The following is an 11684-nucleotide window of genomic DNA, read 5'->3' as shown; positions in this document are numbered from 1 at the left end:
GCGCGGCGAGGACCAGGTTAGGCGACGGATCCGGCGACCGGAACACCGGATCCGACTGACGGCGGGGGAATCGTTTGGGGACACCAAATCCGGCCATGGGGGATGTGGATACGACCATGGAGACGATGGATCCGGCCATCCTCCTCTTGAATTCCGACGGCGGCGGAAGGGTGGGGGTGAAGAGGCAGAGCTTGCCCGGCCGCCACCTTCCTTGCGGCTGCTCGGCTTGTTGGCCAGCGAGCCGCTCCGGTGGCGGCGGGGCGGGGTGGCCTGCTGGGGCGCGCCCTGGGTTTGCCGCCTGCGGTGCGTCAGATAGAATATCACGTGGACTTGTGAATATGAATGGATTGGAAAGAAACAGAGGAGAATGCTCCTGGCTCCGGCGTAGGACGCGCCATGCTCCATCAGACCATCAGCGTTCTGGCCGGCAAGCAAAATCCGCGACCGTGTCAAGCGCCGGCTTGCCTGCCCGTCATGCGTGCATGCTCGTGCGCCTCACACGGACGGGTGACGCGCTCGTTCAGTAGTAGCTAGGCAGGGAAAGAAGGTGGCGCTGGCGCACATAGGCTACGCGAGCGGGCGACGCGTCCGGTGACATGACAGTTACAAGGATTCATTCATTCCTGCTTGCGCCGTTGGTGTGAGAGCTCGCGCGCCGGCCGGACCAGCCGGTGGGCTCCAGTGCTCGACCGGGGGCGCGCGGAACGCGTGTGCTCGCGGCTGATGGGGACTGCGCGAGGACGGCGGTCGTCACGGAGGCCAGCGGTGGCGGATCTGGGCTGAATTCAGTTGGCAGGACGCAAGTGGCGTACAGCGACGCCGACAGAAGCAACGGAGTATCGCCGGCGTGCCGACGAGACTGGACTACCAACTGTGTCCGTGCATCATCACAAGCTTGGGCATTTTCGCTCGCTGTTCCGTTCCAAAAGAGAACCGAGCCCATCTCCCTTCGCACTGCCGTTTCCTTCTCCCCGCCCAGAAGAGCGTTCCATTTCCCAATTATGGAACCCGCCATAACTGCGGAAAATTGATTTGCGACCCTGGATGTTTGGGCGATGACTGCCTTGGTCCAGCTACCGGTCCAACTGGCCCATGGCCCAGGCCCGGATATTGCGAAACAAACATTTAAAACGGTCATTCTGGTCGTTGGCCATTGGCAGAAAACACTTATTTTTCGTATGGCCATGGCTGATGCTGATTTGTTACAGAGAAAAATATTACTAATTAAGCTGGTGGCTAGTGGCTGATGCTAATTTGGTGTAAGAGAAAAGTGTTGCTAGTTTGTTGGCTGACAAACTAAGCGAACATAGTGACTATCTGTGTTCTATTGGACTGTTGCTACTTGCGTGCAGTTCCTTGCTTACACGCATGGATCGTAGTCCACGGTGCAATGAGGGGTGCTTTGTGTGGTTGGTGGAGTCGGTGCTAGTGCCACGCCTGGCGCTGTTAGAACTGTTCGCAGCGCCGAAGTAGCGACCGAGCTTGCAAGTTTGCAACAGTGTATGCGCCGGTGCTCTTTCCGTGTGTTTCTGCATTTGGGGGGGGGTGGGGGGGGGGGGGGGGCGGGGGCGGACGGGCCAGACTGTGGCCCGGTACGGGTTCATAGGCCCACACCTCCTCTTCTCTCCACGGCCCAATTCTGGGCCTCCTCCATAAAAAATTATGGGCCTAGCTCGACGACTTCCCCTTCTTCGACCCACGCGCGCGAGTGAAGCAGCAGCAGCAGTGATCATCGGTGACGAACGAGGGCACATGATCATCTACGCTTTTGTCACCGCCACCAACCCAAGCGAAAGAAAACGGCATCCGGAGCCACGAGTCGCGACAAACACATCCTGCAATTGTTGCACGAGAGAACAAGCAAAAGATTGAGCCCCAAAAGCGCCTTGCGAGCCTACCAGAACAGGGCACATGTACACCCCGAAATAGCACGGCCACCAACAGCCTAAAAGGTCACGAGGCGGCGCACCTAACCCCTCGGGCAGTCGGGCCTCGGTTCAGCAGCTCCCTCGCCAAAATTCTCTGAACCCGAACAGCGATCACGAGCTCCCCGGAACCTCTGCGTGCTGGCACGGGCACACAACCACGAGGGGCGCGCGCACGCGTCCATTCCGCAGAATCTTCCTCCAGTCCTGCTTCGCGCAGGACAAGGGAACAGCAACGTCAATGGCACCTAGAGCAGCCGCGAGGGCAGCAATGGCAGGACAACGAAGATACGGTGCCTCACGTTCGGCGATCCCAAAGGCGCCCGGCATCGGCATGTGGCGTCGAGGCGGATCACGGGCGCCTCGTCCTGTTCCAACGCAAAATTCCGACGCAACACAATTATGGGCGGGCTCTTGTCGCGCTTCTCGTCCTTAACACTGGCACCAATTCTGATTAGTACTACTCATAGAACATTGCTTGAGGCTCCGTCGTGGCCGTTGAAGCGACAACCTTGGTTAGATCAGTAGATGCTCCATCCCGTGGATCCTACCTGGCTATCTGCATGCTAGTCCCACTTAGAACATGTCAAATTGGGACCTCAACACCCAATCGCTTAAGCTCAGTGTGTTTTTGTCGTCGTCTCAACACTCAATCGCTCGGTCCAAGTCCAACCTAAAGTGACTCAAGCTCAGAAATAAACCAATGGCTTTAGCTAGCGCCTAACCTTTTTATCTCTATTTGTTTCTTATTTTCTGAATGGGCAAGTGGGCAACAGCTTGACAAAGTTCAGATACTACCTGAAAGTTAGCCAATGAGTGAAAGTAGCCCGTGACGAATGTTCCACACTGCACGCGTACGGAGTATATTTTAAACCTTGCATTGTGCTAACTGACCATGGAAGTTACTATTAACCATCTTTTTTCTTGAGGTAACGAGTGCAGGTTGCCAAGAAGGCATGTGCATTTTGACATCGAGATTCACTTGTATTACTGAGCAGCAGCTCGAAAACGATGGCACCTTCCTTGCGAAAAGAAAGTATGACGATTTCGCAGTCAGTGATTGGAAATCGGACTCAGCCAAGAGTGTGACAAAGACCTGTGTTTGGCCCTTGCCTTGCAGTCCCCCCCAAATCGAGCCATCTGTTCAGACAGCAACCTCGCAACGCTCGTCAATGCAGTGCACATGTTCGCCGGTTCCCAATGCAGGTTTTTGGCGAGTGAAGGTGATGGCTTCCCATTTCACCAGTCTATAGGTACAATTGCAGTATGTGGTGGTACTACAAAGATTGCCGGGCACCTTGAGGAGAGCTAGCTAGGCTCAGCTCATTCCTCAGCTTTTGTGAAAGCACATTCCATGCTTGCGTTTGGTACAACCACTATCGAATTTTTGGTATAGGCGTATAGCCGGATCGGAGTAATTTTATTGGACTCTTTGATTGGATCCAGGTTGCCGGTTAGCCCTTTCGTCGCCACTATAAATAGCAGCCGACGTTCTCTCCAGCCTCCACAACAGCTCAAAGCAGCAGAGCACTCTTCACCTTCTACGCAGGCCGGCTGCAAGCGCGAGGAAGAAGCACCAGCGCAGAAGTCGTCGACCGCCATGGCTCAGGGAAGGGGCAGTGCGACGACACGGTGCCTCGCCGTCGGCGGCCTGCTCGCCGCGTGCCTCCTCCTTGGCGCCGCCGACGCGGCCACCCACAGCGTCGTCTGGTCGTTCAACGCGGACACCTGGCCCCGGGGCAAGAGCTTCCGCGCCGGGGACGTCCTCGGTGAGTTGCCAAAAAGCTCTAGCCAAACTGCCATCTCACCTCCCGCTGCTGTTTAGTGGCCTCCAAATGACCTCTTGTGCCTGCCCCCTGCGCGCGTAGAGTTCAACTACGACCCCTCCCTGCACAACGTGGTGGCCGTGGACGCCAGCGGCTACAACAGCTGCGGCTCCTCCGGCAGGACCTACAGCTCCGGGAGGGATCGCATCACGCTCGGCCCCGGGACCAACTACTTCATCTGCAGCCTCAACGGGCACTGCGGGATGGGGATGAAGATGGCCGTCAACGCCAGCTGAAGGCTGAAGCCCCCACGCTGCTTGCAGAGCACCAATAAGTGATGCGCAATAACTCAATCGTTTTGGCAGCGCACGCCCGGCCCTGTGCGGGATACGCGCCGATACAGGTCTCATGTGTCATGTACTGGCAGGGTATGTGTGGTGTGGAGTGGAGTGGTAGTCGAGGCATGGTGTGTGTATGGTTTACTGGCAGGGCAGTGAAGCGTTACCTATAGCTTTGTTGTTTGTTTGGACTTCGAAGCAGTAGCCTGTTTTCTTTGTTCATTCATCATGGTGTCTTTGCATGCAACCATATGGAATAGTGACGTGGGATAAAATCATAAAATGCTGGATTGCGCAGGAATTTGACATGGATTTTCGCAACAAGGATATCCCATTTGTGAAAAGATTACTCCACAACACAAACCACACTATCCCTGTGGTGCCAAATGGGCCAGCCCAAACTAACTCAACAGCAAAGCATACACTCACGGCCCATATGCCTAGACTTCCCTAAGTGTGCGTGACTACTAGGGGGTCGCGTGCACAGGTGCGTGCCGACCCGTCGCTATGAGTGGGCAAAATACCTAAATCGAAAAATCCGAGCTCGAACCCGAAAAATCTGAGCCCGAAATATCCAAATTCTAATTCGGATTCCAACCCACGATACCCGAAATTATTACGGATAATTCGGGTATTAGACCACGGTATCCGAGCTACACGAATTACCCGAAACAACCCAGACCAAGTATATTTATTCATTTCAACCTAGCCCACCAAACCCCTTAACCCTAACCCAAAGCAACAGCCCAGCCCAACATCCCCTTGCGGTTGACCTGACCTGAGCACCCCCCACCCCTGCCGCCAACTCGAGTGCCCAGGCGGCCAGGCCCCAGGCGCCCACCGCCGCCCGCCACAGCGCCTCCTCACCCCCCGCCGATCTCCGCGCCGCGGCGCCCCCTAGCGGCCTCGCCCCCGCCTCGGCAGGAGGCCAGGAGCAGTCGGCGCCTCGGCGCCGCCGCCCGCCCCGCCGGTCTCCGCGCCTCCTCGCCCCCGACCCGACAGGAGCAGTCGGCGCCTCGGCGGCGCCATCCGCCCCGCCGGTGTCCGCACTTCTTCGCCCCCACCCCGTCCGTCTCCGCGCCACGGCCCCTCCTCGCCCCGCCCCCATCATGCCACCGACGCCCCTGACCAAGCCACTGCCGCTCCTGCAGTGCTCCCGCTTGAAATCGGGTAGTTCGGGTAACCCGAACCCGAATTTTCGGGTACCAAAATTTTCGGGTTTTTATTATTTCAGGCAAATTTCGGGTATCAATTCTCAAAACCCGAAATTTCATAAACTCGAAAAATCCGACCCGAAATTTTCGGGTTACCCGAATGCCCAGCCATACCCGTCGCAGAAGGCCTATAGATTTTGGGATTCTGCTAGCCCGCTAGTAAAGTTTAAAGGTCCACTGGTGGTCCAAGTAGCACAATTTGTTTTTTTTTCTTTTTTTCCTTGAAGTTCCAATGAAACATTTTTCCCATTCTATTCCAACAGAATATTTTTGTTGCGATGGAACATTTTTATTTTTCAAAGATAAAATTGGATCCAACTGAATATTTTTTTATTTTAATAGAACTTTTTAATGGAACATTAACATTATGTTTCAGCAGAACATTTTTTTTTCCAGTTAGGAGCGGGGCAATGGCCCAAGAAGAATTTCGGCCCAGCAACAGCCCCGCGACTTCTGCGATCGTCCTACTCGGGGTAACGCGGGAGACCTCGTGCCACTTAAGGCTCAAATGAGTCAGCCAATAACGTCTCTACGGCTCCGAGAAGCTCGCCGCCAAAAAAAAAAGGATTCCAAGAAACTCCTGCTCAAATCTCCAAGTTGTTGATAACACATTATGTAGAAATCACATAGGGAAAGCTAAATGACATTTGAGCATTCCTTCCACCCTCCACACTCGAATTTCGTGAGTCTAGATTTTGGAACGGAAACACGATCTCCGGCGAGCTTCTTCTCCACCTCCGGCGAGACCCTCCCGCCTGCAGATGAATAAGTGAAAGAAGAAGATGAATAATGTCCGTTAGATGTTGATCCAATGGTAGAAACATTTGGGTGTAGAAAGGGGGAAAATGCCCGAGTATGCTATAGCTAGGCCCAATCACATTGTATAAAATAGATGGGGCTCAAATTAATACATAGATGGGAATAAATTCCTTTTCTAAAACAATGAAAGATATAAGAAGCAAACTAATTCTTTATCACGAGCTGAGTTTATATGGGCCGGGACCTTATCTTCCTGATAAATCTACCATTTCCCTCCCTTCCTCTCGGAGAAATTTCATTATTTAACATTAAATTTACATGTATCACATTTTTTAAACTCTCAATTCGCATATCTTTCAAAAAAATAATCATCCATCTACAAATTCTTTCCATTAAAAAAATTTCTTTATTTTTTCTCCATTTCTTTTCGTTTTCATTTTACAGGCCAAGTGAATACCAATTTGCCCATGACCACCTCCTTTCGTACCGATTGGACCTAATTCATTCACGTCCAGACGTCCTGCACTTGTGCTGCCGGCCTCACTCCTCGGCCTTTGCTCCTAGCCTAGCAACCACGATGTTTGCTAGAGTATAAAGTAATCCGTAGATTTAAAATATTTGCTATCTGGTAGCTAGAATATTGTGAGACTAGTCCATACGATAGTCCATAGCAAAAAGTACTCATAAGTTTAGGGCATCAACAATGTATATGTATAAAGTAGTCTTCATAGATCCCACATAGTGATTCTTAGTTATTTGTATACCCACACAATGGTAAGATCTATATGGTCATCATAAGTGGGCCAACTATCAAATAGAAAATCAATTAAAGTCTTTTTTTTGCGATCAAAAAATCAACTAAAGTCCAAGCATCTTCCTTTGCTGTGAGTAGAGTGAAGGAGAGAGAGAAAATATTTGTTTATTGCTTATGGGCAAACCATAACACTAAAGATTATTTTAGGAATCTTTTCTATATGGATTGGTTGCACAATGCTATGGACTACTTTTAGGACTGCCACGTACTCCAATCTATAAGGACTAGTTTTTTGCATATTGCTGGTGCCTTTATAGACTACTCATAAGAATTAAAAATTATTACCTTTTCTTACTCCTCTCTCTCTCATGATTTTGCAGCACAGGCTTGTAAAGAAATCTTTTTCTTATTTCATATGAGACCCACAGTATAGACTAGTTGTTGGCTGAAATATTACGAGGATAACAATAGCTATAGCCCACCGACGGAAAAAAAAAACTGTTCATATGGACTACTTAATACATTGTGGTTGCTCGAGGATTCACTGCCCCCGCCGCTGCAAGGATTCGCGCCGCCCACGCCCGCCCTCCCACCGCGTGCGCCTCCAGCCACCGCCGCGGCGCCGCCACCCGCCCGCCCGCCCAACAGCGGTCTCCTCACGTCGTCTTCTTCGTCCTGCTATGCGGCCGCTATGGGCTTCCGCCCCTGCCGATTCTGCTGCCGCGCAGGCGGTACCCCGGGCCGGCGGCGCTTGCTTAGGCCGGCGGGATGTGCGCCCGGGGAGTGAGTGAACAGAACAGGTGAGGCGGAGGAGCAGCGACGCCGACGAGGAGGAAGGGGAGAGCGGGGTGGCGCTGTAGGAGACGGCCACAGAGAGGGTGGACGGCGGGGTCCGGGGAGCCCGCGGCGGAGGCGTCGAAGAGCTTGGAGGCTGGCGTGGTGCAGGAAAGTCATGGATTTTCCGGAATAGGGCCCAAACGTTCCGTTTTGAAATACACAACACAACACACATCCAATATGTCAAATGGGCCGATTCAAAAAAAAAGGTCAAATGGGCCAGCCTAAACTAAGTCAAAGCAAACGCATAGACTAAGGCCGAGGAGATTTTTTTCTTTTTTATATTTTTAAAAAATAAAAATTTCAAAAATATATGTCCGTTTTGAAATATTTCAAAAATATCCCCCGGTCGCCCCCCATAGGGCGACAGGCCCTAAGTGTAATTTTTTTCTTCAAATTTGCAACGATGTCCCTAGAAAAAAGGGGGCCTGTCGCCCCCCACTCGGGCGACCGCTGGGCCCGGCCCACGGGCGCGGCAGGGGGGCCTGTCGCCCCCCCATGGGCGACCGGGGCAACCCCCCTATATAAGCTCCAACCCCCTTTCCCTCCTCATTTGAGCCCGAAAATTCCACCAAAAATCCAGAAAAAAGAGAGAGGTGAGGAGAAGGGAAGCGGCGAAGCCCTGCCGGATTCAGCACTTGTGATCTGCAGGTTAGTACATTTAGTTTATATAATTTTTTATTTAAGTACTGCGCATTTAAGTAGGAGTAATTTAAGTAGGGGTGAGTAATTTAATTTAATTAGTGCTATAGTAGAACCATTTAAGTAGGAGTTTAATGATACTTTAGTTTGTAGTTACGTAGTAGTAAATTAGTTTAGAAAATTAGTACTACGCATTTATTATTACAATTGCAGTACTATTAGAGACGTGTTTATAAATTAATTATGATTTAGAATAGAATTTGGCATATGCTTTATAGAATTTGAGTGTCATCACGTAGTTATGAATACTTATACGTTGTAGTTGAATTTCATACTTAGTTTTTACGGATTATTGAATAAAGTAGTGAAGTAAAGAGTATAACTCGATAAGTATTATGTGATATACAGATATGTCGAGCAAGATGCAGTTTCAAGTATTTTATGGTGACTACAATATTATGTATGGGCCAAATGGAGTAAATCTTTCTGCCTTTAAGTGCATATCTAGCGCCACAGATAAACCTCTGGAAAGGAGTTTTGGTTCCATATGTAAGTGGCTGCAGCGTGGGTTCCGTGTTGATCCGTTGACACATGTGATCACCGTCCAGTCTCTTGTTAATTGGGAGGTCCAGTCTCTTGTTAATTGGGAGGTAGAAAATGAATTATGGGAATTGATGATAATACACAGCACTGATGACTGGCAGAAGTACATGCAAGCAGCTCTAGAGCGTGAGTGGCCTCTGGCCATTCTTGTTCAAATCCGGGAGAAGACACAAAATGAAATCCAACATTGTGCAGATCAAGGAACTCCGAGTATTCGAAGAGAGACCAATTATGTTGAGCAAGATGAGTCAGAAGAGACAGAGAACCAAAATATGGGACCACAGGGCCTTGCTGATGAGGGAGAGAGGATACATAGCATTGTCGACGAAATGGAGGCAGAAGACCAAACCGCAATAGAGATGGAAGAATATGAGGGCTCATCTGATGACGAGCAGTACTCATTGCCAAAAGAGTGAAAGGAGCATGATTTTGGCAGTCATGTCGCAGAAGATGTATGAAATCAGGAGTGGGAGTATAGAGGGAATGAGGTAGTGTAAGGTGCAACATATCCAAACATTGAAGCCGTAAAAGATGCTGTGAGACTATGGGCAATATCATTGAAACGAGAATTCAGAGTCGTAAAGTCTGGCAGTAAAGAATACGAGGTGAAGTGTGTGAATGATGGATGTCCATGGCGAGTACATGCATTCAAGGGAAAATGGAAGTCAAACTGGAAATGTTCCATTGTGACAGAGCACACTTGTTTGCTGTCAGAAGTTCTTCCCTCGCATCGCAATATATCTTGCGACTTTGTTGCAAAGCAAATGTATGGGTTTATTATGGACAACCTAAATTATGAGCCAAAAATGATTGTTCGACACATTGAGCAGACTTACCAGTACACCATCAGTTATTTGAAGGCATGGCGGGCTAAACAAAGGGTGTTCGAGATGCAGTTCGGCACATATGAGGCATCATATGATAACCTACCTCGTATGTTATCCCAGGTTGCTGCTAGAAATCCTGGAAGCTTTTATGACACATACCTCGTACCAGTCGTGACTAGGGGACAAAGAATTATGCAACGAGCCTTCTTTTGCATAGGTGCTTGTGTTAGAGCATTTCAGTTTTATCTTCCGGTGATCTGCATTGATGGCACATTTTTGACTGGAAGGTATAAAGGTCAGATACTCACCGTAATCGGTGTAGATTGCAACAACCAAATAGTTCCGCTCGCATTTACATTTGTTGAGAATGAGAACATAGACAGTTGGTATTGGTTCCTTGAATGAGTGAAGATTCATGTTGTTGCTGCACGTCCAGATGTGTACCTTATTAGTGATAGGCATGCAGGTCTGCTGCAATCAATACTGAAATTGTAACGTGGAACTGCGACAACGCCTCCATTGTGGCCCGATGTCCAAAACAGGTGGTGCATTAGGCATATGGGTGCAAACTTCTATGACCACTTCAAGAACAAGGATCTTAAGAACCTGTTTAAGAGGTTGTGCACCCACTAAGAAAGGCAAAGGCCGCCGTCAGACACGTCGTATTCGGAATGGTATGGATGAGTCGGAAGCAAGCAAGGCACAAAAGCGTTGCAGCCAATGTGGAGCATTGGGTCACAACTACAAGAAGTGTCCTCAGAATGCACTTCACGATGCTGCTGACGTCGGTCCTTCCGGAAATCCCAGAGATGGAGCACCTCCTACGTTCAGACGAGCATCGGCGAGAATTGCTCGTGGAAGGCATTCGATGTCATGATCCACAATTGTATTTCATTATTTGTAATATGTAGTAATGAAATATTGCAGGTATGTAATGAAATATTATTGTACCTATGTGTCCAGTTTGTATGAAACATATATGTACTTATGTGTTCTCATATATTTTTGAAAATGCAGGTATGGAGATGGACTCCTTACTAGACCCAGTTATCGACTCGAGCCACAAGTCTTACTTTGCAGCTGTTGAGCACCGAGGCCTAGAGGTGCTATGTCCTCGTCCACCCGGGGAGGCGATCTCTATACACCACGATTGGTGTGACAGGTATGTAATGAAATATTATTGTTTATCACTGTTGACGCTTCTTAAAGCGCCAATTTACGTACCGCAAGCGCACGGATCGTGTATAGCTTTTCCCTTAGAGTATTCCCCCAAGGTTTATCAATCCACGGAACAAGTGTATTACTATGCTTAACTAAGCACTAATGATGTTGGTAAAAGATCTATATTGAGTGTTTGAGTGTGAAATAGATCTAATCTAACCAATCTAATCTAATCTAGACTAGTGAGCAATGATAGATGTGTGCACAAGATATGAAGAGCATTTGTCCATAGGGTCTAGGATCACTAGAGATGTAATCGCCAAGCAACAGAGAACAGATCTAATCTACCAAAGGTGTGTTCCAAGATCAAAACCTTTCCCTCCCGCATACTGTCACTACACGAGGATAATCGGTAACGAATCAACAAGAACACGATAGTTGATGTAATCTAAGTAAACCATGCAAGAGCAAAGCAAACTCAAAGCCAAGTCGCGAACTATTAGGCATCAAAGCATCATCAACAAGAATCGTGATAGATCAATCTCATAAAGGATTCGGCAATTACAACTCAAGATCTCCTTACAACCCCATGAACAAACGAGGACTTTACCCCATGAAGCTAAGCGAAGCGTAGTCGATCATGGTGACGAAATCTCCGGCAAGGGATGGATCCCTTGCTGTCCTCCAACTTGCAGCAGCGCCGAGGGACGATGAGGCCTCCGGTGTCGCCTTTCTCTTGTGTCTAACTCGAATGTATCTCTGGATGCTCTTCTCTGCGATCTCTGCGATCTTTTCTGCTGCCCTCCTGCGATCTCCCTTTTTTGACGGCGGCTTCGGGGTATTTATAGGCAGATTTGG

The 11684-nt window shown here is 49.4% G+C and overlaps 1 protein-coding gene across 2 annotated transcripts; it reads left to right on the top strand.

Annotated features, from left to right (window-relative positions):
- The first annotated feature begins 3134 nt into the window (after positions 1-3134).
- Positions 3135-4279, top strand: LOC120693421 (basic blue protein-like). Of its 2 annotated transcripts, XM_039976844.1 has the most exons (3): positions 3135-3292; positions 3372-3694; positions 3794-4279. In XM_039976844.1, exons 2-3 carry the CDS (start codon positions 3526-3528, stop codon positions 3985-3987), a joined length of 363 nt encoding a protein of 120 aa, XP_039832778.1. In that variant the 5' UTR covers positions 3135-3292; positions 3372-3525; the 3' UTR covers positions 3988-4279. The 2 variants fall into 2 exon arrangements, with proteins under 2 accessions (XP_039832778.1, XP_039832779.1); XM_039976845.1 differs by having other exon boundaries at positions 3151-3694.
- The last annotated feature ends 7405 nt before the right edge of the window (positions 4280-11684 follow it).

This window comes from Panicum virgatum, chromosome 9N, assembly GCF_016808335.1.
Source record: "Panicum virgatum strain AP13 chromosome 9N, P.virgatum_v5, whole genome shotgun sequence".
Lineage (NCBI taxonomy): Eukaryota > Viridiplantae > Streptophyta > Magnoliopsida > Poales > Poaceae > Panicum > Panicum virgatum.
The sequence above is the reverse complement of the archived record's forward strand: the minus strand, read 5'-3'. Positions and strand labels throughout refer to the sequence as shown.